This window comes from Monodelphis domestica, chromosome 2, assembly GCF_027887165.1.
Source record: "Monodelphis domestica isolate mMonDom1 chromosome 2, mMonDom1.pri, whole genome shotgun sequence".
Taxonomy (NCBI): domain Eukaryota; kingdom Metazoa; phylum Chordata; class Mammalia; order Didelphimorphia; family Didelphidae; genus Monodelphis; species Monodelphis domestica.
In genome coordinates this window covers 143,566,743-143,594,037 of record NC_077228.1, presented here as the reverse complement: position 1 = coordinate 143,594,037, position 27,295 = coordinate 143,566,743, and the positions used below count along the sequence as shown (strand labels likewise).

At 46.9% G+C, this 27,295-nt stretch overlaps 2 protein-coding genes across 26 annotated transcripts in view; one reads left to right on the top strand and one right to left on the bottom strand.

Moving 5' to 3' along the window:
• SDCCAG8 (SHH signaling and ciliogenesis regulator SDCCAG8) overlaps nucleotides 1-16,518 on the top strand; it is a 269,240-nt gene extending 252,722 nt beyond the window's left edge. For 9 of the 17 annotated variants that reach the window (XM_056814171.1, XM_007481542.2, XM_056814170.1 and 6 more), the window contains one exon: nucleotides 1-487. In XM_056814171.1, coding sequence (XP_056670149.1) covers nucleotides 1-388 — 388 coding nt within the window. In that variant the 3' untranslated portion in view covers nucleotides 389-487. Of the gene's footprint in view, nucleotides 488-542; nucleotides 703-1,893; nucleotides 1,972-2,546; nucleotides 4,941-10,272 lie in introns of those variants that run through there. The other 8 variants (XM_056814173.1, XM_007481544.3, XM_056814172.1 and 5 more) reach the window with 6 other exon arrangements.
• The window catches only part of AKT3 (AKT serine/threonine kinase 3), a 443,431-nt gene continuing 421,438 nt past the window's right edge, over nucleotides 5,303-27,295 (bottom strand). For 7 of the 9 annotated variants that reach the window (XM_007481547.3, XM_056814180.1, XM_056814181.1 and 4 more), the window contains 2 exons: nucleotides 21,923-22,025; nucleotides 12,116-16,002 (listed from right to left, as the gene is read on the bottom strand). In XM_007481547.3, the coding sequence (XP_007481609.1) occupies nucleotides 15,917-16,002; nucleotides 21,923-22,025 (189 nt within the window). In that variant the 3' untranslated portion in view covers nucleotides 12,116-15,916. Of the gene's footprint in view, nucleotides 6,330-12,115; nucleotides 16,003-16,623; nucleotides 17,026-21,922; nucleotides 22,026-27,295 lie in introns of those variants that run through there. The other 2 variants (XM_056814176.1, XM_056814178.1) reach the window with 2 other exon arrangements.

Genomic DNA, 27,295 nt, shown 5'->3' with positions numbered 1-27,295 from the left:
GTTAAACCAGCTGGACCGGCACTGCGAAACCACTGCCCAACAACTGGTGCTACTTCTCAAGAAGCAGAACGAGCTTTTCAAGGAGAGGCAGAACCTGGCGGAGGAAGTTCAGAGCCTGAAATCCCAGGTACTCAGTCAAAAGCCCAGAAGCCTCAGGGAAGAGAACCTGCAGAATGCAAGGGCCAAGGAAGAGGCCAAAGTTGCGCATGCGTGGGGGCGGGGCTCTTCTTCCCCTCCTCCTGGCCAAGCCCCCTCCCTCCTTCCCATGTTCTCACCAGGCCCTGTACCCACAGCAGCCTCAAAACCTAAGCTCAGAGCAAAGCCTCCAGGAATCCTACGGTGTCACCCTGGGCCCAGCAAGGCAGCAGGCACCCCTCGGGATATCTGAGGTGGTGTCAGCCAGTAACAGTCCCTCACCCTCAGGGAGTTTACAGTCTAATAACTGCTGCATTGGTGTTGAAATGAATAAACTCGTCTCTAGCAATAAGATTTACAAAGCACTTTCCTTTGAGGTAAGTAGTGAAAACATCCCCATTTTACAGATGAGGAAACTGAGACCAAGAAAAGTAATTTGCCAAGGGTCATACAGTGAGTGTGGAAACCAAGATTGGAACCCCAGGCTCCTTGCTAAGCCCTCTCCACCCACGCCAACAGCAGGGGCGCTACTGGCCAGTACAAGCCCTAGTTTGAGAGAGAAGCCAGGTGGGAGATCTGCGTTTCAGGACCATTTCTGTGAGGCTCAGTTTCATTGTCTCTAAAATGGCCACAATGTCTCTTGGGTTTGTGTTGGGAAAGGTGCTTCGTAACCCTTTTGTGCTATAAGAAAAAGCGGTACAGGGCAAACCAGGGGGAGGCGCCAGTTTCTGGCCCTGGACTCTTGCCGGGGCCCAGGCTGAGGCTGAGGCCCTACCTTAAGCTCCACGTACAGGCGACCCGGCTTGTCCAGCCCCGGATCCAGGGCTCTGGAGTCTCCGCCTCTCCTGAAGGGTCCCGGAAGGAGCCAGCCCCAGCCCCGAGGTCTCCCCGGGCCCAAGGGAGATGTCAGCCCCCAAAGGCATCAGAGGCAGCGAGGGCCTGGGAGGCCCGGACACCCACTCTCTGCCTGGGTCTTTCTGGTTCTGGGCCTGAGGCCTCCTCCCGGCTTCCTAAGCTCGCTGCCTAGCCAAGGTCAGCAGCCGCCGGGCCTGGTCACTCGGGCCGAGCTGGCCTTCACTCACAAAGGAGACGAGTCCATCTTTTAAGGCCTCCATCCGGTCCATACAAGGCACTTCTCGCTCTGGCCCCAGAAGGGACAGACACTCCCTGTGGGCGGGGCCGGCTCCCCTCCCATCCGGCTCGCCCGTGCCTCGCACGGAGGCGGGGCTTATTGATGGTCCTTATATAACGATAACTCTAAAGCATGTTCTACCCCATAGCGGCATCATTAGTGCTGGGGGGAGGCTCCTGCCCAGGAAGCTCGGGGCGAATCCCGGGATGGAAGCCCAGAGCCTGGCCACCTCATCGCCCACCAACCCCAGCTACTGTCCTGGGTCCCCAGGGATCGGGAGCCTCCGGGGCATCTCGGGGCTCTTCCCACCGGATTCCAGGGTCTCCCGTCATCCCCTCTGGACGGGCAGGACTGGGAGGGGTCCCGAGGAGGGGCCAGGTGAAGGGACCGGCTGAGCGCAGGCAGGGAGGGGGAACAAGCGCTCCTTTGTACCCGCCCTTTCACCGCTGGCCGCCCAGGAGGTAGGCAGACCCCGCTGACCATCTGGGGAAACAGAGGCTCAAGGGCGGAGAAACCCGTCTGCAGGGCCCCGGCGCAGGGCTGCCCCCGCTCTGCACTCCACGAAGCCGCCCGGCCACATCCTCGTCCCGGCGGCCGCGCTCAGGGCCCTTACAACTGTCTTTTAGGGCGATGAGCTCAGCACCTGGAAGCCGTTTTCATGATTGAGTAGGACGGCCCACGGGGGCTGCTTAAGCCTCCTCTGAGTAAGTAGCCTTGGCTGTCCTAGACAGTCGCTGTAACAGTATCTCCCGGGACCACCGATAGGCTCCACCCTTCCACAGAGCCTGCTGGGAGGCAGGAAGGTGCCACCCCGTCCCTCACGCCCTGCAGGCTGCTCGGGAGGCTGCCTCGTCCCTTTGCTCCTCCTGCTGCCCAGGAGGGGGGTGGTGGGGACGCCATTTGTAGCCGTCTTCCTCGCCTCCACACGGGCCCCAGATCCTCCCGGGGCGGCTGAGATGGGCAGCCGCAGAGCGTGGGGAGCCGGGCCGCCCATCTTTCCCAGCGCCCTGGGCCAGGCCTCCCAGAGACCCCGCGGTCGCTTGGCCTAGACCCCGAGGGATGGAAGGGGGGGGGGCCGTGCCAGTGTCATCCCAGAAGGGAAAGCGCTGTCCCCGAAGGGGGGGAGGGACTCCACATGGCAGCCCGCTCCACTCTCCAGGGGATCCTTTGGGTGGGCCCTTTGCCTGTAAGCCCCTCCGCCCGTTGTTGTTAAAATCCTCTGCTTCAGGGACCTTTCTGAAGGCTTTCAGAATTCCCTAATGGCCAAGTGGACTTCCAGGGCCTCCGATGGATGCAACGGAAACCCAGGGAGGTCTCTGGAGGCAGCCGGCCAGCTTTCTTCCCCTGCCGGAAGCAACAGAAGTGATTTGACCGGCTCAAGCTATGGGGTGCCGGCCCGTTGGGCTCCTCTGAGAGGGGCCTTTCAGACTCCCGTCTTCCATTTGGAGTTACTTTACTAGGAACACAAAAGACATTTGGGAGAGACCCGCTGGTCTGGAGCGCTGGGAGAGGAGGCAGCCGCAGCCCTGGACTGAGGCCGTCTGTGGCCAGCCTCCACGTGGGGGCCGTCAGCGCTTCAACCTCAGCGTGAGTTTCTTACAAGTGAGCACGCTCGCTGCATTCTGGAGCGGAAGGGCCTGCTGAGACCCTTTTTCCAGGAAGGCAGGATGGCAGCCATCGTTGTGGAGAATGGTGGCTCTCCATGCACGTAGGCTGACCGCGTGCCCGAGGAGCGCAGAGCAGAGCCTCGACCCAGGGAGAGAGGAGGGAGGAGGGCTCTGAGCCCGGCTGCTGAGGCTGCGCTTCCTCCTCCGACGGGCTCCTCCACTGGACTAGCTAGGCCTCAGGAGGGAAAGGCTGGGTGAAGTGCGCGTCCTGCATGAATAGGGCAGCCGCCATGATCGGGTCTTCTGCTCTCATGGATGGAGGAAGGGCAGGACTGCCAAGAACAGCCACATGTTAAGATTTCAGTGGAAACGTCACCCCAACAAAGAGCCCTTTTAAGGTGACAAACGAGGCCCTCCCGCAGCGCAGGGTGGGCCGGAGGGCCGACGGCCATCACACCAGCCGGGAGAAGACGCGAGCGCTCAGCGCTGTCCACTTCTACGATGACATACGGGGTGTCCTCGCTGTCCAGCTGCTCCTTTCATTAGCAGACAGACGTTTGCAACCAGGAACAGACGGTCGGTGAAGACGTGCCCCTGGAGGCGGCTCCAGCCTCCAGAGTCCAAGCGTGGGGCCCCGCGTGGGCCCTCGAGTCCAGCTGCCGGACCACTGCGGGATGAAGAGAGAAAATGTCTTCCTGCTCCGTTCAAAAGGGTGGAGTTGGGCTGTATTGTCTGAAACGGTTTCTGTCTACACTTTGAACGGGGAAGCCCAAGAGGCCTGGCAGAGGGAGGCCTCGAGCTTCCCCACTGACTTCAGGTCCGGAAGGTTCCCGCCTTCCCCCCCAGAGAAACAGGACGCTCGGGCCGCAGCTCCTCCTCCAACTGAGCTTTACAGCCTTATGAAGATGGCAGCACTAACGACTCTTCAGAAACCTCCGTCCACTCCTCCTGCCAATACAAGTTTGAAATCGGGTCCCCCGAACATTCTCGGGCCTCGCCTTTCCCGTGAGAATGGTTCGAGGGACCGCCGGGCTCAGGGTCAGCCCAGAGCCTCTAACAGCTGCCCTCCAAGTGCGAGCCGGCCGGTGGGGCCTTCGGGGTTTTTCTCAGGGGAGTTTGACGTCCGGATGGGGGAAAAAGAGCGGAAGTGATCTCCATATTGACAGGATTTTCTTTATATGAAATACAGAGTTAACTTTATTCTTTAATTTGGATATGGCTTCACTTATTTTACTTTTTGCATTTTCTGGTAACCAACATCCTAGAGAGCTTCTTTGATCCCATCTAGAGTGTTAATTCTGGGAAGTCTCTTCATTTGTAGCCATTTTTACAAGCTATCATGGAAGGGATTTTGAAACTGACTCCTTTGTTCTCAGTCACCGAAGTCTGCGCCTTTTGACAATTTTCTTCGTTTTTATTAAACGTGTGCACAGCACCAGTAGTCGCTCTGTGACTATATTCAGAGTGATCCATATCATCTCAGGGTTCCAAACCTGATCCAAAATGATCCGAAACGTATCCAATGAAAGAAAAGAGATGATCATTGAGGATGTCAAAAATTGAAACACGCACACGCACACACACATGCACGCACACACGCACACATGCATGCACGCACACACACGGAATTCAGACCATGCTACAGCGAGGAAGTTTGTATGAGGAAACTCAGCGGAGGAGGCCTTTACCAGAATGAGTTAGCACAAGCATCCAAGAGATCACGCCTTAGTTTCCCTCAGCCGTGCCACAGCTCCAGTGGCTTGTCTTCTAAGAGCCCTCTGCTCCTCAGCCAGCTGCCTTAGGATCTTTCACAAAGTTAGCTACCTGTAGGACAGATGGTGCTTGAATATAACAGCAAATACGCTGAATAAACTCAAAAAAAGCCTCCTCCTGAATCAAGATTTTTTTGGAAAGAATTCCAAATAGATGAAAACAAACAATTTGATTTCAACCAAATTGTTGTTTTTTTGTTTTTATTCTGATTTTCACCCGAATTGTCAGTCTCAAAAATAAACACTGATACATTCCCAGAAAATATTTTTCAAATAAAAACTGACTCTGTTAAAGTTTGCCCTGATTCTTTCAAAACTGTGTACAAGACACTGTCAACCAAAGTGACTGTTGCATATTTTTTAAAATAAACTTGAACATATGCAGCTAAAATGTCATTAACTCCCTGCTGCCAGGGTGCTTTTGAAGGCAGAAATAAGACCCCTTCACTGCATTTCAAATTTCGAGATCCCTCTGACCTGCTAAGAAGTTGCCACACAAATCTCAAATGCTGTACATTTTAGCAACTTTTTTAAAAACTGGGGCTTTATACATAGTTAATATTGAAATGCACAGAGGATTCCATTTAAGCCAAACATGCTCTTCCTTTGACAGTTCATTTTGCCCAAGAGTGAGTAATTTCAAACCAAGCATCATGCAAGGAAAATAAATTGAATTTTATATTGCTTCAGATACATTTGTTCCATCTATTGCTTCCCAAGTCAGACATTACATTTTGCAATATAAATTCACAATCAAGATTTTAAAGGGAGCTAAATATTTTAATCCAATTAGACAAGTGAACAAAACACTGAATATTACATGTAGCGAGATAAGTGGTTCTTGCCTTTAAAAGACTGCAATTCCATCACATTACAACCCCAAATGTCAACGTTGCCTTTATTTTTAACGCTCTCAAACATGAGGCAGCCAGAGGCACCACTCTGCTGTCAGAGACACTGTCTAGCCCTCGGGAGTTCTGAGAATCTATTTACCATGGAAACGTGCTTCATATAACAACACAGACACCTGCCCGTGTGCCGAGAAAGTTCTTGTGACTTCTGTGATTCCAGGAAGCCTGCAAGATTCAAGTGTCCTCAGGATGCTTCCAGCTGCTGAAGGATCCTTGTTCTGCTGGCATGCGCTAGAAGGAGAAGTAGCAGAGCCCCCATGGCTAAGTCTGATCCCCCTCTCCTTGCAGCGGGCTCTCCGCTCTGCTCTAAGTGCCCAGGGCTTCTGCTCCCTCACATATAAACAAGAGGGCTGGCCTAGACGCTTTCTCTTTTGCTCTGACGTTCTGTGACTGAAAGCACCAGGTCCTAGGTCAAGGTATACTATATGTAATGCAAGGGGCAAAAAAAGTCCATGTAAAGGGAAAAAGGAAATCTTTTCAGCAAGTGGGTTTTTCTACCTAGTGGTTTGGAATTCCTTAGAACCTAAAGCTGCGTGAACAAACCCCAGGTCTTAAAGACGTCGGACTCTGATCCCATCTTCCAAATGTCCCCTCACTGTAGCAGAAGCCTTTATCGTGGCAGTACACGAAATGTGGTGCTCAGAATGACTGCTGAGCAAAGATCAGGGTCTGCTGGAGAAGTCGCTGTGACCTCCATCAGTCACCTGGCATCCCCTGGGTACACCTGGCAGCAGCAGCAAAAGTCCACGGACACTCTAATCCTAGGGAGGACCTGGAGCAGAAAGCAAAATGCTGTGTCACTTGGATTGAAGAGTGAAGGAATTCTAGGAAAGCCCCTGGATCTGGATGCTTTTGAACTGGGGAAGGGCAGGACACCGTTTTGCAAAGATTGGGAGAATCACTGGAGCCCTCTTCACCACGTCATTACAAGTACAACAGTTGGTATTACGAAGTTTCTAGGAACGAGATAGAAAACAAAATGGCATACTCGCAACGTGTTGTTCTAACTCTAGCATGAAAACACCAGGAGAGGTTAATGCACTTTGCTGAAAGCATGAGCAGGAAAGTGATAATAAGCTATGGAAGTCATCTGTGGTCTCCCACATGATCTTGAATTGACTATCCAGTGAGCACTTATTAAACACCTTCTAGATGCTCAGCACTACTGTGCTAAGCCTTAAAGTTACAAAGAAAGGCAAATGTGGGCGGAGGGCAGTAAAGAATACTGGAAGGGTGGAAGAGGCTCTGAAAGGCTTTGAATGCCAAACAGGATTGATTCTGGAGGAGATACGGAATCACTGGAGTTTAAGGAGTGGGTGATGATATGATTGGCCTTATGCTTTAAGAAAATCACTTTAGCAGCTGAATAGAAGATGAGCTGGAGTGGAGAGAGAGGCTTGCAGACCAATCAGCAGGCTAGGGCAGTCTAAATTCATGTTGGCAAACCTATGGCACACATGCCATAGGAGGCTGCTCCCCTCCCCCTCTCCACCTCACCCAAGGACATTTCTCCCATCACCTGCCCCTCTGCCCAGCAGCCCAAAGGGAGCACTTCTTCCTCTTCTGGGGTAAGGTGGGGGCTCACATGCAGTGTGAGGGTTGAACTCTGTCTCTAAAAGGTCCACCATCACTGCTCTAGATGGAGGGGCAACGAGGGCCTTGTAGCAGGGTGTTAGCAATATCAAAAGAGAAGGAGGGGGGTATTTTGAGAGATGTTGCAAAGGCAAATCTGCAGGTCTTGGCCAGAGATTGAGGAGGGGAGGGGTTGGGGCTCTGGAAGGAGGGTGTGCCCTCAGCCAGAGGAGGATGCTTTGGCAGGCAGGATGACTTAGGGAGAAAGATACTGAGTTAAGTCTTGGACATGTTGGCTTGAAGAAGGCTCCTGGACTTCTGGTCTGACGTGCCTGCAAGGCATTTGGAGATGTAAAACTGGAGGTCAGCAGAAAGGTTAGTGACGATTGGCAGGCTTGAGATTAGCAGCCTGAAGAGAATTACATCAAAGGGAGCCGAACAGTCATCAAGTGACTTCAGAAAGCACAGAAGGGGAGGGCTCGGGGGCACCCATGGTTGGAGGGCCTGATAAGTAGGCGAACCACGAGAAAGTGGCGATTCTGAAAAATTATAAAAAGATGATTTTCAGAGAGGAGGAGGGAGGGGGATCAATAGGGTCAGAGTCTGCAGAGATCACGAAAAATGTGGCCTGAAAAACATGTCTGAGGCGGCAACTAAGGATCGCTGGTAACTTGGAGAGAGCCGTGTCTGGGGAATGACAAGGTCAGCGCAGGAGAGAAGAAACAGCAGAGGCATCCCTTGTAGAGCCCCTTCCAAGGAGTTGGGCCACAAAGGGCAGAGAAGAGAGAGGAGAATTGTGGGTATGGAATCCATGCCTGAGTGAGGGAGACCCAGGAATGTTCATTGGCAGCAGGGAAAGGAGTCAGCTGGCAGGGAGAGATTGAAGACAATGAGCCCTGGAGAAGCGAGATCGAAGAGCAGGGAAAGGACCGACTTGTACAAGAATGTTTACAGCAGCTCCTTCGGTGGTGGCAAAGCCCAGGAGACTTGAAGAGCTGCCCATCCAATGGGGAGTGGTGGAACAACACTCTGCCATGAGAAATGAGGAACAAGATGACGACAAAAAACCTGGAAAGTCTTCTACAAAGTGATGCAAAGTGAAGTGAAAAGGACCACAGTAACAGCGCAGACGTATGAAGCCTCCCTGCGAACGAGCTAACTCGTCAGCAGTGCAAGGCTCCAGGGACAGAAGGGGCCGTCCGCCACCCCAGAAGGAACGGATGAGGCTGAAGGATGCCATTCTTCACTTTGTTTCCTCCATGAATTTTTCTCTAGTGTAAATGATTTGTACACGTGGGAGCAGGGAGCCATGGAAGGCAGAGAACATGGATTACACAATGTCAGAAAAAAATTACGTCAAAGGTCTGCTTTTATACACATTTTCTTATTTGACCTCTGTAATACTCTGGTGACAGACACCTCTTATTAACCCCACTTCATAGATGAGGAAACTGAGGCTTGCCTGGGGCAAGAGTTGGTGTATTTAGTAGCAGAATTGAGGTCTTCTGGATGTGCTTTTTGTCCTTCAGATTTCGGTGCAGGGAGGAAGGCTGCTCTCTGCAGAGTGGACGGTCTTTAAAAAAGACATCAGTGCCGCCACCATGAAAATCCAACCAGATCAAACAAGATTCACGGGAAAAAGAAAATTGCCAAAGAAGCAACAGACCGTTCAAGCCCCCCCCCCCCCCAGGGGGCTGTTCTCTCTGTTCCTGCCAAGACCCTCCCATCCGGGATTCTCGGGAGCCTGCCGGTGGGCAAAGTTATCCATCATGGTGGAGAGGCCTCGGTGCGCGCAGAGAACGAGGCGGATCGGGATGGATTTCTAGAGCCCTCTTAGTAGGACTTACGTTGGAGAATGGTGGCTTCTTCTTACTTGAGGTCTTTTTCCCTTTTGCTTGCACACAATTGCACACAAAGGGCATCATTAGGTCAAGAGGATACAGTCTATCAAGGATGACTTCTACTGTCTGACATGAGCCTAGAAAGAGCCCTGCCCCGGGTGACATCTCTTGGGCCCAGCAGAGCTTACCTGCACAAGCACCCTTGTGGACGCTGTCACGCGGGGCCTCTGCTTGCATGGCTCAGCTTAGGGCAGAGCAGATCCCAAGCCGCCAGGGGGGTCAGGATGGACGGAGGCCCCGAGCCCTGTGGGGCTGCTGGTCTTGTCCACCGTGAGAAGAGAATCAAGAGACAGAAATGCCTTTCCCTTTAACGACCCAGCGACAGAGGGGACGGCCGCCGCGGCTCCCGCACCCTTGGCTGAAAGAGAGCTTTTCCCCCCTCCAGTTTCTCAAAGCCTCTTGCCTGGGCCTCTCCTTTGTCCTTCCCTCTGAGGCGAGCTCCACCCACCACTCAGGCTGGAGAAGCTGTGCCGGCCCCTCGAGGAAGCAGTACCCCGGCCGGGTCCCCCCTGCTTGGGGACTCCCAAGAAAGGAGCCCAGTGGCATGGGTCTGTCTGCTGTTGCCTGGGGGCGCCTCGGGCCTGCCTTCCCCGCCTGATCACTGGGCCCAGCGGCTGCCCCTGGCTGGCCACTCCTTTTAGGGAGGCCGACTCCACGCAGGGCCGGGGCTGCTGTGCTTGTGTTGTTTCTCTCACCACGTCTGTCTTTCACCCAGTAGATATCCCTAAGTGAGTGTTTTTTGAATGAACCCATGAACAGACCCCCTCTGCAGTATTTGTCCGGGGACTGTCAGAGAGCCAGCCAGAGTGGGACGTGACGTGGAAGCGTCCAGGCTTCTTTTCAGGCTTTGAGGCCTTTAACAGACCTTACCAAGCGCATCTCGCTAATTGAGGCCCCGCGGCCTCGCGTTCTCCCGCTCGCACACAGCAGCCCAAGCCTTGGTTCCTGGCCGGCCCCCGAGCCAGGGCAGGCCGGTTTAGGCGGCGCCCAAACCCAGAACTCGGTTGCTTCTCAGGCTTGGAGCCTTGAGATCAAAATAGTCCCGTTTGTACTTGGCTGGGAGCAACGTCTTTGATCTGTAGGCAGCGAGGTCGAGAGGAAGCACAGAGCGCGGCGAGGGCGTGTTTGTCCGATTTCCACCTTTGAACCTCTGAGAACGTGGCCACAGGAAGAGGGGATTCTACCAGGAAGGGAGTCCCGGGCCATCGAAACTAACTCTGCTTCTTGTGCTTTGTCTTCCAGCTGCTCCGTGCGCCACAACCTAATGGCAGACCTGGATGAGGCAGATAAACGCTGGCCAAGCTGTCTCCAGTCATCCTTTTGTCTTCCCAGGCCAGGATGCTTCGCGACGGGCCGCGGCGGACCTGGGCTCGTGCCGCTCCCTCCGGGCACACCGGCCGGAATGGGGCTCTCTGGGTGCCCTTCCGCTTTCAGCCCTTGCGGAAAGCTCCTTTCATGATGATCGCGTGTGCGCTTTTTATGATGAGTGTCAAATTAAATAAATGGACCGTTTTTTTTAGCCTCTAATTCTACTGTTACCTCTTTAACCTTATGATTAACAGCCCCCCCCCAACAGCCCCATCTCCCAGCACAGCCCCCTTCTGTCGCCCAGCTTCTGCCGCTCGCCACCTCGATCGCCCTGATGCTCAGGCCTGGGTGCGAGACCTCGGGGAGGGATCTGCACCAGGCACGGCACGGTGTCCTGGCCACAGGATAGGAGTTTAAAAGACTCTCCAGCCCATCCCACTCATTTTCAGACGGGGCAGTTTGGGCCAAAGAGATGAAGTGATTTAGTCCAACATTCAACAGAAGTAACTGAAGTTTATGCTTCCGGACACTCAGCACTAACATGTTCTGAAATGAAAAAAAGTGTCCCTGTGGCATATGAAAATGATAGAAACACCGATTTAGGGTTGATGATTAATCCACCCCACCCCCCATTTTATGGATAAGGAACTGAAGACGAGGAAGGGGAAGTGACTTACCCAAGGTGCCAGGGTTTAACCTCCTCTTCCAGCACTCTTTCTTGGACACCACAAGCCAAGGCTACCGCTGAAGCCCATCATTCCCTCTGGGGCTCTTCCGATGCCCCTAATCCTTGACCTGTGGTTTTTTAACTTTGCTTGTAATGCAGTATGCTTGTGTTTGGTCAAAAATCAATCCAGGTCAGGTCTGGAGGCTGGGCCTTGAGTATATCCAGAGAACGTTTTGAGTCTCTGCGTCTAAAAGAATGTCAAAGTGGTTCTTCTATTTGGGCTCAAACATTTCAGGCTCCACCCTGAGGAAGCCCTCAGAGATAGTCCTGCGGAACAGTTCAATTAGCTCTAATTTTGTCCTAACAGCACCCGTTTAAACATCTTTTATGAGGATCTTTTAGGGCTTTTAAAAATTTTGGTCTGGTGAAACCATCAACTCCAGAGGTTCCAAGAAAGGTGTGGGAATGCCTTTGGATCGCACCGGATACTGTGCAGTCTTCAAGCATACTTGAATATGACTGACCCCGAAGGCAGCGCTTTTCTGTGGCCCGGGCACAAGGGCGGCCAGTTTACACATTTCAGCATCTGAGATAGAACCAGAAACTAGCCAGGCGGAAGGTTATAGGCCCCGAGAGGCCCCCAGAAGGGCTCTCCACGGGAATTGGAGAGAACTCCTGACCTCAATACAGGCCTGCACAAACCAGTAAGGAACGGGAACTCATCGTGCACCCACATACCAAGCTGATGTGATGCACCACATAGGAATCTGGGGACCAAAAGCTGGGGCAGGCTCCTAAATGAGAACCGCACGTCTCATGGATCTCTAGACGGCTACAGGGTCATCTTTGGAGAAAAAATGGGGTCTCTCTAGAGTCGTTTTTTGTGTCCAACCCTTACTAAAAATGCAAAAGAGCGCATTTGCTTCAATAAAATAATTTTTTGTTGTTTTGATTCGCACGTGCATTACATATGTTCGTGTCACATTTCTATTAGAGAGGAGCCCAATCACTAGTGGTTAATACAATAACCACAAAAAAAACTTTTTTTGCAGAAAAATCTCTACCTTTCAGAAATGACAGGACCACAGCCAACAAGAATAAACAGAGAGGTAGCAGATTGACATAGTGCTTTATTTAAGCTGTCTGTACGAAGGAAAATAATGTGCATCCCTATCATATACGTGTAAAAATACTAAGGATGTACAGTGTACAAAAACAGTTTCTTGTAGTTATTTCACATCCTTGTGGGTCATATACTTAAGTAAATAAACAGTTTAAGTATGACCAACAGTAAGAGTAATACAGTTCCTTGGGTTCATAGTCACGTCTGCTTAAAATCCTTAACCAGATGACTAGATCTTGCACAGATTTAATGAAAGAACTAGCAAGGTCAAGAAATGTCACAAACTCTAAAGCTACAGGGAGGTAATTCAATTACCAATTTAGAGGTGTCATTTATGGTTGTTTATTTGTTTATTTAAATAAATACTTTACAGTTCATGCTTGCCTGTAATGCACTACCAGGAGCAAGATAAGGAAATTCTACTGTAGACAGTACAAACAGTAGCAGCAAAGTGTGTACATTGAGGTGTAATAGATAGACCCTGCAGTTAGTAAGGAAGGACCTTCCTTGTGTACTCTGGGAGAAGCACAATGGCCCCTGCAAGAAGAGTCAGCTTTAGGAAGCTAGAAATCGGGGGTGGGAAATGGAAAACAATACTGGAATCATGTTCTTTAAGCAACAGGAATGTGTTGGAAGATGCAGTTAGTGGAGAACGCAAAGCTGTGTGCAAATCTGTCTTCAGTCCAAACAGAAAGAGCCGACTTCCTCCAAGATGGCCTCCGTGCAGGAGGGCCGGCTGAGCGACAGTCAGTGCAAGCCGGAGGCAACCCGCTGACACGTCCGAGGAGCGATGGAAGGCGCCCGTCTCGGGCCTTCTCACCTGCCAGAATGCTAAAACTAGAGTCACGGCAAATACCAGAAGCTCCCCCAACCTCTTTCAGCATCGCAATCTGGTGTCTATTTTCTTCCCTTCTCCCAGCTGAGTGAAGACTGTGGGTCTTCCCAACTCTAAGCCAAGCGAATACTCTGCTTGTCCTGAATACGTCTTCGGCGCCCTCGAGAGCAGGGTGGCAGCCCGCTTAGCCCTCTGCAACTCCACCTGAAATAGCTTTCCAACAGTTCACCAAACTCAAGTGCAGACTGCACCGGGCTCCCCCAGAGCCACGTGGCTGAGCGGAGGGCCTGGGGCTCGGGCAGGGCCGCCATTCGTCTGGAGGAAGTGCCCAGTGCCAAGGTCGCACAACACTACCTCGAGAGGAAAACCAAAGGAAACCAGTGGCCGTGCCTGGCCGGGGGGCGATAGGCCGCCCGCCGTCCGTGGAGGGCATTTCAGAGGGGCAAACGCTCCGCGTGGCCAGGAAGCCGGGCCCCAGCTCTCCCGTCCTCAGCTCGCCTGATACGTTTTTATGTAGGGAGGGTAAAACAACTCGGGGGATGTGCTCACTATTCCGACTTTCTTTTCCAAAGATGAAAACTCAATAGGTTACCAAGTAAGAAGATGAAATCCGTAAGTATAAGCAAAATGATATCCTTTACTTTAATTGCCCACCTAGTATTAAATATGAACTTTACTCAGAAATATGAAAAATTAGAATAAAGTCTATGTCTGAATGTGTCTTAGCTGCCTTAGTAAAATGCCCTTTGTCCCTGTCAGCCCCAGTGTCCACTGCCAGCAGTGGCATCGCGCTAAGCCCGCACGTTCAGCATCCAGCAGCTAAGACATCTGCATATGAAGAGTATCTAGAAGTCATTTGCTCTTTCATACAACACAATCATAATTCTACATAATGCTGCCATTTGTCACTGTGGGAGCTGCTAAGATAGTGACACCAGAATACTTCAATGATAATCCTATGGAGCCAGGATTCCTTCTCTTGTGTAGTAAGAGCAGCCTTCTGGCCTTGCAGGCCTTGCAGGCCACTGTGGAAAACGTCAGCTCCTAGCACCAGAGGGTTTAAATCTGAAGATCATCATTAATAAAGGAGAAAGATGAGGTTTGCATACATGCCCCATTCAGTAAGAAACATTGGGATTTGGGGACATGAGTATATACAGAAAAAGAAAACTTGGAGGTGTTCTTTTTTTCCCTGATGACAATTCAGTGATTAATGTACCATGATCTGCCCAGACACAGTAGTTTTCTTACCCCTTGTTTTCTACTTGGTACATTCTAGCAGTGATTTCTTCAATCCATCCTCTTCATGGTCAGCGTGCCAAGTAAAGTGCTTTTCTGATCATTGTTCTGGTGTCAAATCGCTTTAAAAGTATTCCTTCACCTCATTCCTATTCTGCTGCCTGGCTTTCATAATACATTAATTCTCAAAGGAGCAAAAACATTCGTTTGTTTTTAGTAACTGCCTGGCACTGGCCGTTGGGCTCTCCAGTTACAGCACCGAGGTTAAGTGACAGTATCTCTTCCCCTGAAGCCAACTCTATGCAGCGTATACAATTTCAGAGCCTTGTCAAAATGTCCACATAGGAGAAAAAAGTGCATGATTCTCATCAGCTTGTACATTCCTTTGCATGTAGGACAAACTAAACTGCTGTAAGCCTAATCTATGTAAGTTGCAGCTGTATCTGCTAAGAGGACACACGCAATCTTTATCACTAAAAAATAAATACTACTGCGATATAAACAAAACCAACCCCAAAGGACATTCAAAGATCTTAACATTTGTGAAAAGAGAATTCACAAAAAAACAAAGTAAAAGTAAAAAACATGGAAGGCAAACACCTGTTTCTCTTGGTGCACAAGTTTTGGTGAAAAGCAGGATCCCTGTGCCTGTCTACATTCTTTAGCCATCAGGAGGGATGTACATCAAGAGGGAAAAAATGTAAATACCAAGCGCATGGAAGAGTGCTCTCTGGTGCAAACCACTCCATTAGACCCTTCGAGCGACGGTGACAATGCCGCGTCTATGCCACCTCCGTGTCTTGGCTGTAACGCTCAGTTGTCCATGATTGCACATGAAATCTGGAAGTCCGTGTGACACCGGGCGCCTGGGGCCCCTCTACTTCTTCGGTAGTAGCCAATAGGAATTTATATATATATACACACATATGTGTAGACATATATGTGTGTGTGTGTATATATGTATGTCTACATATATATCTATATATCTATATATATCTCAATGGTAAAGTCCTTTGCTCAAATGCTTTCCAAATGAATTCCAGCCAGATGTTAATGACATATGCCTGCTTCCAGTACTTATATGCCCTAACTCAAGCTTTGCATAAGCACATCACCACCCTCTCCAAATTGCTTATTTGGACCAGCACAAACAGATGCAAGAAAACATTAGGAACTAAGTCTTCTTAGTCTAATTAATATTCTGATTTACCTTCTAGAAAATTAAGAGATGCATCTAGGACCAATTTATCTCTTTTTAACCTCTAAGGCGAGGGAAAAACAAAAGATGACAATTGGTGCACAAACATACAACGGAGGACTCATGACTTCCAAAGATTGTAAAATTACTTCTTAAAGTTGCTATAATAGTGAGACGGTAGCAGCAATAGCATGAGACCTTAGACTGAGAAAATTTCATGCAAAAACAAAAAGGCAGGTGTGTGTGTGTGTGTGTGTGTGTGTGTGTGTGTGTGCACGCGCGCACACGCGCGTGTATGTCTGTGAGAATGTTTGTAAGAGAAGGACGGGAAGCAAGGGCATGAGGGCAGGGATGAAGAGAAAAGGGTGGAAAGGGATGAAGGATCTCATTCAATTTGGGATGACGTCTGAAAGTGCTCCTGCTATCTTAGCGAATAGCTAGTACTGGTGGTGATGCCCAGGATTCATTTCTGATAATAAACCTAGGATGACAGCGATGCAGCAGAATTCAAGAAGATTATTCTCGTCCACTTGCTGAGTAGGAAAACTGTGGAAAATGTGGCCGTCTCTCATTGTCCATGCAGTCCATACCATCTTCATCATCTGTGGGGATGAAACAGCTCTTTGAACTTCACATAAAATTTTCAACAAAACTCTTTAGTCTGTACTCTCCTCAAGGATTATGTTTTTCCAGATTCTCACAAATGAAGGATCAAGCTTAAACCAACATTTATCACATACACATCATTAAAATTAAACTACAATTGCATTTATTTGAAGGATTATCTTATTTCGTGAACTAAGAGCCTCTAACCAAATAGCATCTTAACATGAAGTTGTACATCAGCATGCAGTAAAGAATAAAAATGAAATGATACTCATGTGGTAAGGAGAGATACCAAGGAAACTAGCAGGAAGGAGAAATGTTTTAACAATATGCAAAATAACTAAAAAGTGATATTTTCATTTAAAGTTTCATTTCTTCAGTTATAATTTATATCATAACTATAAATTATTATTTTTAATTCTATTTTTTAAAAATGTTCATCTCATTATGTCTTCCTCCCGAATCATATGGTAATTTGTGCCCCTTCCAAAATAAAATGTTCCTAAATCTAACTTACATCTTGCCTCTATATTTATTTAATTTTTTGCTTCTGAAATTTTTTATTTAATAATTCTTTATTAGATTTTTCCATAGTTACATGATTCATGTTCTTTCCCTCCCCCCTCCTCCCACCCGTTACCATTGTCAATGCACAGTTCCACTGGGTTTTACATGTGTCATTGATCAAGACCTATTTCCATATTATTAATATTTGTACTAGGGTAATCATTTAGAGTCTACATCCCCAGTCATATCCCCATCAACACATGTGATCAAGCAGTTGTTTTTCTTCTGTGTTTCTACTTCCACAGTTCTTTCTCTGGATGTGGACAGTGTTCTTTCTCATAAGTCTCTCAGAATTGTCCTGGGTCATTGCATTGCTGATAGTAGAGAAGTCCATCACCTTCGATTGTACCATAGTCTCTGTGTACAATGTTTTCCTGGTTCTGCTCCTTTCGCTCTGCATCACTTCCTGGAGGTTGTTCCAGTTCCCATAGAATTCCTCCACTTCATTATTCCTTTGAGCACAATAGTATTCCATCACCAACATATACCACAATTTATTCAGCCATTCCCCAATTGAAGGGCATCCCCTCATTTTCCAATTTTTTGCCACCACAAAGAGCGCAGCTATGAATATTTTTGTACAAGTCTTTTTCCTTATTATCTCTTTGGGGTACAGACCCAGCAGTGCTATGGCTGGATCAAAGGGAAGACAGTCTTTTAGTGCCCTTTGGGCATAGTTCCAAACTGCCCTCCAGAATGACTGGATCAATTCACAACTCCACCAGCAATGTATTAATTAATGTCCCAATTTTGCAACATTTATTACTTTCCTTTGCTGTCATGTTAGCCAATCTGCTAGGTGTGAGGTGATACCTCAGAGTTGTTTTGATTTGCATTTCTCTGATTAAAAGAGATTTAGAGCACTTTTTCATGTGCTTATTAATAGTTTTGATTTCTTTATCTGAAAATAGCCTATTCATATCCTTTGCCCATTTATCAGTTGGGGAATTTGCTTCTACATTTAAAGCATATCTCATCTTATTCTTTCTACTATATAAAACTGTCCACAATTGCATATTTAATAGCCTTTCATATTCTCATCCTTTTAATCAAGTGAAATAATCTTAATTCTTTGAATATGCCCAGTTCATTTAAAGGATAACTTCATTACTCCACTATTTTCCTGTCTTAGTCATTTTATTGCCTCTATAACAAATGGCAGGAAAAACAGAATAAGAATCACATTTTATTAGTTATAATATACTCTCACCAAACTATTCAAATGTGGCATTTAGTAGCCTTGTTACACCACAAAGAATGCTTTGCATTCTCTTTAAAATGTTGGGAATAAAAGCTTCTGTCTTTACAGTATTTCAATTTTTCTCTTTCCTCTTTTTCATTCTTAATCCAGAAGATCCCAAGGCTATGACCCTGGCAGAGCTATGTAAAGCTGGGTGTCTATAATGCACCCCAGAGAACAGCAAACAAGTGGTAGCTAAGAAATCAACAATAATTTGTTGGGTGCATATTAAAGGGAGATGTCCATCTCGCCCTGCCACATAGGCACATTCTCTCATTCTCTCTGCCCTTCACTGTCTCTGTCTTTCTCTGTCTATCTCTGTTTCTCTCTCAGAGGGAATGAGTATCTCACCAGAGAAGCTTCTGGACAATCTAGAAGAGCCTCTCACCATGGGTCTAGGCTAATAATAAATGTCAAGGCCAAGGAAGGATAATAATGAAATATTCAGAGCTGAGCTCATACAACAATCCATTGGACCAAAAAGGTGGTATTGGTAGTATGGTAGTTAGAAAACTCATCAAGACTGAGAATCCATTTTTGATCAGTTTGGGACATAGAAAGCCTGACAGGATAATAAAACATTACTTCTTTGCTTGAGAATGCTCCAAGTCTTGGCTACATTTCTTAGCACTATCCAGGCAGACCCCAATTTCCTTATACCTAATAGCTATGTCATTAACATCAATCAGTTTTCTGGAAATAATCCACTTTTTTTTGTCTGCAGTTCTGTACACTATATTAAATGGGGAACTACTGCTTTTTTACAGGTGGTTCATTACCAAGAAAACTGTATAGCTTAAACCTATCTTTTTTAGTTTTGAGATTTCACACAATTCTCCTTGCCTTTCTCATCAGAGTTGTGGAATAATATCTGATGTTGAGACACCGTGTGTAAAATCCCTCATTCTACAAAGGCATAGATGTTGAAATCTCAGGGTTCCCTTTACAACAAGAACCAATCATGCTTTCAAAAAAACACACGTTTTCACATTAATGGTTTTGTTCTGTCAAGGAATTTCAAGCACACCAAACAAGTAGAGAGTCTGGCACAGTTTGAACTCTCTAGCCAAAGAGAAGCACCAGCAAAGTATCATCTCAGGAGCATTCCATAGCAACAATCTTAGTCCCAATGTGGATTCCAAAGAGGAGAGAAGGGGAGTGCCGGGTCTAATATTTAAGACCCATCTATCTGCTTCTGCTGCTATTGCCAAAGAAAATGCACAATTCCTGCCAGCGGGGCTTTCTATTACTTAAGACTTCAGAGCGAGTAACCCTTTTGTCGTCCTGGAAGTGTGTATGCTATACGATCTGTGGCCTCTTCATCCACGGGGGCCCGGGCTTCCTACTGACGCCACAAGGTTGTGTTTGCTTGAGCCCTCCCCAGGCTCATCTCTTGGGCTTCTCTGCAGTGAGGGCCAATGGAAGAACAAAAGATCAGAGGGATCCAGAGACTCTGCGGAAGTAAAAGGACAGCGGAAGCTGCACGCCCACGCCTGGGCTGCTGTCACGGTGTACGGGACCCAATGCGGAGCCGGGTCCGCCTCTGTGTAAAGGGCTGCCCGGATATGTTCACATGCACACGCAGGTGGCTGCTCTCCAAGTTCCTGATCAGGCTTTAACGGCCAAGCCAACCTAACAGAACTTGATGATAATACCTATGACGACCTGGAGGCAAAGCACCTGGAATGGTGAATGCAGAAACGTTAGCTGCTCCCCTTCGGTCTCTGGACCCACATAAAACCTGGTTTTCCTGATGAATTTAACAAACTGAATTATATGGCAATAAAAGCCACGAGATCTCCAAGAAATCCCCTCTTTGTGCGGTAAAGGTGGCGAGCCATCAATCGCTCCAACATGAGGCTATTCCTTCCAAAATCTGTTCAATTAATTAACACCAGAAAGGACAATCTGGCATGCTGTTGCAGCTGTTTGTCATAGCTAGAACATTTTGACTCTCCAACTGCTGGTCTGCACTCAGAAATAACTACTTTCTGCTTGTCAGGGCGAGGCAGAGTGGGAAGACAGTTGCTAACTACGGGCGCTGTGGCCGACTTAGGAGCAAAGCCTTGTCTGCAGTCAGCCTCGGCCTTCCTGATCAGCAGCTCTGTGGCCTACAGCGGCCTGCAGTAAAGACGATGTGATCGCCGCCCCGGGCGTCTCGGCGTCTCCTTGAGTCGTCCTCTGAGAGAGCCTAAGATAGAGCCAGCGACGGAGCCGGACGCCCAGGAGTCAGCCGAGAGGCAGTTCACAATGCGGGGGCTGCAGTCAGCGAGCAGTGAGTCTTCCACCCTACAACAGAGAACCAAGAAAGAATCCAGCCGCCGAGGCCAAGAGCAGCAGCGCCATTGGAGCCAGATGGCCAGCAGGAGCCCTGCCGAGGCAGAGCGCGGCATCCCCCTCTTGGCTAAGCCAAGGACACAGACGGAGAGAGCGTCGCTTCCTTCGCCCACATGGAGAGGACGCTGTCCTGAGCCCGACAGCGAGCCCCTCGATGGCCCTCTCGGGAAGGCGCGTCTCCCCCTCCAGGTTCCCATCCATGGTGTGACCTCTTGGGAGCCTCTGGAGAGTCAGCCTTGGACGGGCTGACGGTTTCAGGTGGATGCTGAGAGCGCTACATAGGAATTATTATATCAGCTCTTTATAGATGCCTCTTTTCTTACCTATAACCAACCTTCTTTAAAAATGTTCAGGTCTCTGAGTTTATTATTTATGTTAATAATCAAGGCACAGGAAACACAAATGTGTTCAATTCAAACTATCTTCTAGAGATGACTGAAAAATGTCTTCTGATATCAGAGAAATTAATTTGAAGTTGGAGAACTTGAGATAAAATGTTAGCCCTTCTGCCTTTGGATCAGTATAAACTTGCAAAGTGAGCTCTCTGATACTTAGTTTCATTATCTGTAACTGAGCAACTGGAAAACTTCCAGCTCTAAACCCTATTATAATGAGACCACGAGGTAGCACAGTAGGCCAGACTGACATTTGAGCATAGGAAGACCTGGTTTCAAGTTCTGCCTCAGATACTGTGTGACCTTAGCTAAGTCTCTTAACCTCCTAGCCTAGGTTTCCTCATCCACAGAATGGGCATACGGATAGACCCACCTTCTAGAGTTGTTGCCAAGATTAGGAATGTGCACAGGGCACACTGAAAACCTTAAGTGCTGTGTAAATGCTACCGCTGCTCCTGCTGTTATTCCTGCCCGGCTCGGAACACTGCCCCACGCTGGCTCCCAAGCCGGAGAGCTCGGGGCCTGTCTAGCCCCGGCACGGCGGGCACGCGTTCCAGCAGCACACACAGAAGGCCTCCAGCCCGCTGCAGGACTCCGTTTCTTTCCAATCCATGTGACAGACAAGTAAGAGCAGAGCCGCACACGGCCCGGGGCTCCCCATCCCTCTCCTCCCAGCGGCTCCCTCATCGTGCGGCCATGGGAGACGCCGGTCTGGAGGTTCTGGCGATAGTTCTGCCACGGGTCGGCCGTGGGACGGAGAGGCGCCATCGGCAGCTGGATTTTCCCAGGCGCTTCCATTGCAGACGGATGGACGAGAAGGTTTCCACTTGTGGGCTTCCCCCTCATATATGCTCAGCACACATCAGGCCAAGCTTTTTTACGTCACATGGCTAATGTGCGTGTGAAAACTGTCTTACTCCAGGAGAGTCGTTTCCCTTAAAGCTTCCCTGAATCACAGATTGAGCTTCGTTTCTGGACTAGCGCGAGAAAGAGGAAAGGGCAGCAGGTGGGAACAGCGATAGAGTGGGTCGGGGGAGCTCTTCTCCCACTAGAGTACACTCATTTGGGGCTCGCTGCTGTTCCAGCTTCTACAAAGACGGCGCGTGAATCCTAGATGAGATGCTGAAGCACCACAGCAGCGCGCGGCACCTCCCCACTGCTGGTTGCTGGTTGGCAGCATGTAGCAGAAGCAAGTCAGGAAGGTCAGAAAGTAAAGCATGTCGGTGACCTCCCCCCACCCCATTAAAGTGACTTTTAAAATCGGTAACTTGATCCATTAAGACCACATTCTTTTCATTAAGATAAATTTATACTACAAAATATGATCTACTTCCCCATCCTAGTGTGGTCCTTCTGGATCACTTACTATTTACTTACATTTTTCAGGTGGAGTTATTGTAATTGTTTGAGCTGTAAATTCTTCATCAAAATATCTGGTATCTGTCTCAGACGTTACTTGAGGCTTAAAAGGAGGTACCAGCTGAAGGAGTGGAGAAAGAAAGCATCATCAATGAAGCTAATATAACAAGGATAAAATCTCTGACCAAATGGTTAGGTATGTATTTATGGCAGAGGACTACTTGGTTGATTCATTGGGTGAGCATGAGGCTGCTTTGGCCTCCTTGTGCCTCAATAACCTGAATTTGTTTTTGTTTTTTTTCAAACATGGAAGAAGCTGCAGGAGAGTGGGCATTTTAGGCTGTTGTGATATGAAACGAATTTTAAAAGCTGCTTCCCCTTTACCCCAATTGGATTCAAAAGGCTTTAGACTTTGGGGGGGATCAATACTGATTTTTCTTTCAGGGCCTAAAAAAATCCTGAAAATGTATGGCATTACATTGAATAAGAACTGTGTTCAAATTCTGCCTCAGAGGGTGACCTTAGCAGGTCACTTCTCTTTGCCTCAGTTCCTCATCTATAAAATGCGAGATTGGACTAGATGGACTATACAATACCTTTTAGCCTGAAATATACGAAACTACAATCTTATGCTAGCTGGTAGTGTTTCTTAGCAATAAAAGTTTATTTTCATAACCCCAAACCTCCTTAGTCCACAGGTAGATTGGTGTTTTTGCAATACACAAATGAAAATAACTTGTCTTTGATCTTGATAAGACACTTAAAATATTTCTTCCCTACAACCCTTCTGTGTCCAGTACAAATAAGAGAACTTTGGACAGGAGGGAAGGGCTTTGGGTAATACTAACACTGGGTAAAGAGGCTACAGTGCTGAGTTCTTTCACTAACTCTCTCCCGACCATAGAGAAATGATTACCAACCAATTTCTCTGCTGTGGACCTTGCCCTGGTTTCTAGATAAAGTCTTTTTGATAAACCTCTGTTTCATACAAGAAAATGTGATGTTTGGGGCAGGAAAGAAGGAAATATTGTATTCATAAAGAAAATAAGGTCTTTTCTCAGAATAAAATTTTCACATGAGAGGGAAATAGTGTAAAAAGGAGTCAAAATTGGTTTTTCTGGTTAAATTTCTCCAAAGAAAAATTCCAAATTACACAGTTAAATTAATGTAGAAGTCATCTAATCAAAAACTATCACTGCTAAGACATCAAGTTTTATGTAAAACAACAATGTGAAATTGCTTCAAAAATTCTGATAGTCAATATAATAAGAAGTTTTTGGGGTGTTTCAAAACACATTTTAAAAGTAAATAACTGCATTTCAGTTCTTGGCAAGCACATAACTAAGCAATTTTCATTTCCTCTCTCTCATCTTTTTTTCCCAGTCTCAAATACATAAATTGTCATTTGAGGCTCATGGATTCATCTAAGCACTCTTTGGGGGCCTAAATCTAATCCTGGTTCTATTTATCAACGAGTAATAGATACTACAGAACAGTGTGGCTACCCTCTTAGCACCCTTTAATCCCCCCACCTGGAATAGGGCTCTGTGCCAGGCCCGATACAAACCTGCACTAGCTGCCAGGACAGATTTCTCTCTAGCTGTTCTGTCAGGATGATTTGACAGAAGCAAGTAACTCACTAGGCAGAACAGAACTGGGCTTCCTCAATTTGGGAGCAGGTTCACCCTGCCATGAACACTGCACACATATGCAAGGCCTTTGCAGGGTGGGTCGAGCCCATCTCTTTATGGCTACTTCAAGACCTTCCTCCTGGGGGGAGGGCAGAGCCTGCTTCTCGCACTGTCAGTTATTCACTTTCTAGGTGAAAGTGTGACATGAAATGGTAGCTCCCAACAGAGGGCAAAAACTTCCCCGTTTTTCTCTGTCCTGACACTTTGCATGGTGCCTGGTCCACATCAAACACTTCAAAAATGCTTGTTGACAGACTAATTGTACCTGACATTTTAGATGGTGATTTAAAGTCTATGAAGTATCTTCATCCTTAGAGCCTGGAGAATGCGGTCAATATGGTCCAGGGATTATTAGATCCTTTTTACCTAGTAGATGGCTGAAGGGAGGTGAAGTGACTTGTTCAGGGTCCCAGAAAGTAGCTGGCTCAAAGATATGCCCACAGGCACAGGGCCAGGGACTGAGATAGGATTTGAACTCAGGCTTGCCTGACTTTGGGCACAGTGCTCTCTCCACTGTGCCACCTAGCTGCCTCCATTTAGAGATTAAAATGACAGGTTCTTGATTCCAAATCCATAGGGCTACATGGGAAGAAAAAGTATGCGACTCTGAAAAGAGCATTTTCAAGATCTGAGTTTGCATTCTAGCTCCACTATTTTTGAGGTGTGGAAACCACAGGAAATCTACATTACCTTTTTAACCCTTTATAAATAGTGAGCCCAATATCTGTATTGCCCTCCTTAATCAAGCATCACTCAAATTTATATTAAAAAAACTGTGAAGCCTCAAAGCCCTGTACAAATGTACTATTTTTGTTGTAAGCTTTGCTCTTTCAGTTAAAAATGGTCCTTTTGCCATTGTATCAGATACCTCTGATGGGTAATTGGGGTAGGCTTCACCCATTCATTTCCCATCTCATCCCTGGAAGCGCCCTTAATGCCATCTAAAGTTAAGATATTGGATGTATAAAAAACAAGTTTATTTTCAGTTTAAGGGGAAAGTTATATTGTAACTTTCTCTTCCTTCAATTAGGAAGACGCAGCTAAGTGGTTTACTTGCTAGAACTCTGAAATTAGGCATTATAAAGATCTAAATTGGAATCTTGCCTTAGACACATACTGGCTGTATGATCCTGGGACAATCACTTATCTTCTCTCAGGATTGGTTGCTTCAGATATAAAATTGGGATAAGAAGGGAACCTACCTGCCAGAGTCATTGTGGGCATCAAATGACTTGTTATATGGAAGGTACTTTGCAAACCATGAAGCACTATGTAAATGTTAACTACCATTATTATTAAAAATAAATGTAAAGTCATTTAAACTATTATGTGCAAGGTACTAGGGACATAAAGAAAATCATCACAGTCCTTAGAAAAATTTAAAAAGAATTAAAGTGCAAGAACAAATAAATGGGATCTAAGGTAGAAAGTGATCAGGACAAATGAAAGATGTGGAAGACTACAAAATATCTTAAAAATAGTCTGTTCTCAGTCATTGGCAGGGAGGGTCGGCAAAACACTGGACAGTTGCACCTGAGCTTGGCCTTGAGTCAGGAAAGAGATTTCAATAAGGAGACAGCAGTGGAGCTGTTCAGGTCTGGGCTGAGCTTAGTGGCTTTCTACAATCCCTGCCCACTTAAGTCATGCTATGACTGTGATAGTGGAGGCCTTGCTTTCATGCTCTTCTCCACAGGATGGTGGGAAAGGACAGAGGGCATCAGGGAATAGCTAAGAGTCCACCTGGGCCTGGACGCAGAGTGTGAGAAAGAAGTCTGGAAAAGTCAGACCCTATCGTGTTGGTCTAAGGAGTTTATTGTTTTATTCCAGAGTAAACAGGGAGTTACTGAAAGTTTTTGAGCAGGCAGTGATATGGTAACACCGTGCATCAGGAAAGTGATTCTGGCAGTTATGGAAGGAGAGAATTGAAGGAGATGGAGATAGGAAACAGGAAAACCATTTAGGAGGCCATAAAGTACTCAAAGATGAAGCATGCCTAAGCTAGCATGGTAACATTATAAGAAGAAAGGGTGAACGTTGTGAAAAGATGTTGTTGATGAAAATCTTATAGAACTTGGTAACAGGTTCAGAGAATGAAGGAGAGGCAAGAACTGAGGATGGCTCCAAGGCTTCAGCTTGGGTGACTCAGATGACCAGCTAAAAAAAATAAAACTAGAAAAAGGATGCAAATGGGATAAAAGGTAGTAAGGTCAGTAGCGAGAATGCTGAGTCTAAGGTATGTGTAGCGAGAAATGAGCAGTAAGCAACAAGGGAGGGGAGTCGAGCGATTACAGGAAAAAAACTAGGATGATGCCTCAGTTAGGGTGAATTTGCATCTATGTATATGTGGTCAGAGAGGGAGATGGCACAGAAAGATAGAGTGAGGGTGGGATGGGAGGAGACAGAGCTGTAAAATAAGGCAATTGAGGGTTTAGAAAGGTTCGGTGATTTTGAAGAGAAAGGATTCAAACAGTTCCTCTAATTCAAAAATTGTGTATTCTGTGTACTACACTGTAACACAATTAGAAAAGGAGAAGTAATATATCAGAAGCTAAAGGAAGCTGTCATACCAAGAAGTAGGGGATGATCAAAAGTATTAAATTCTATAGAAACGTCAAGAAAAATGAAGACTGAGACCGGATCATAAGATGTAATAATAAGGAAGCTACTAGGCACTTCTCAAGGAAAGTTTAAACAGCATGATTTTCTATAATTAATAAATACTCCTCCCAAATAGGGTGGGAGAAGAAACCTTGTTTTAAGACTGTGTAGAAGTTAAGGAAGGCACACCACCAAAGTTACCACAATACAAACTAAGTAAAGAAGCCATAGATGGAATCAATCCGATTATCCAAAGCTTGTTAGATCAGAAAATTTTAATCCCAACAATTTCAGAATATAATACACCAATATTACCCATAAAGAAAGCAAAAGGTGATTCTTAAGGAAAAGTTCAATGGAGACTGGTCCAAGATTTAAGAGCAGTAAATAACTTTGTAAAAAAGTCCCATGCAGTCATTCCAAGCCCATTTAAAAATAATTTCAGAAATTCCAAGTAACTTCTAGATATTATACCATCGTTGATCTGAGTAGTACTTATGTTAGCATTCCAATTGCAAAGGAAAGCCAAAAAATCTTTGCTTTCACTTGGAATGGAAAGTGACATGGGAAAGATTACCAATGGGATTCTGCGATAGCCCAACAGCATTTTGCCAAATCTTGCAACAAGATTTAAAGCACATCCAATTCAAAGAAAGCAAAATCATGCACTATGTGGATGACATTCTTCTTGCATCCCCATCTGCTAAAGCTTGTTACCAGGACATTAAAAAACTTCTCCTAGAGCTATATAAGAAAGGCCACAAAGTTTCCAAATCAAAGCAACAATGGATCATGCCTAAAGTTGAATACCTAGGATCTTGGAAAAGGGGACGAGAAAGATTTCTAAGAAAAGAGTAGAGGATATACAAAATCCCAGCATGCCAAAGACTAAGAGACAACTAAGAACATTTTTAGGAGTAACAGGTTTCTGTAGACAATGGATCCCAGGCTATAGCCAAATAACAAAATGCCTTACAGACTTAACCAAAAACACAATCACAGAACCTTTGAAACTAACAAAAGAGCATCTCCAAGCCTTGGCACAGCTCAAAGAAGCAATCATAACAGCTCCTGCCTTAGATATTCCAGACAACAACAAAGA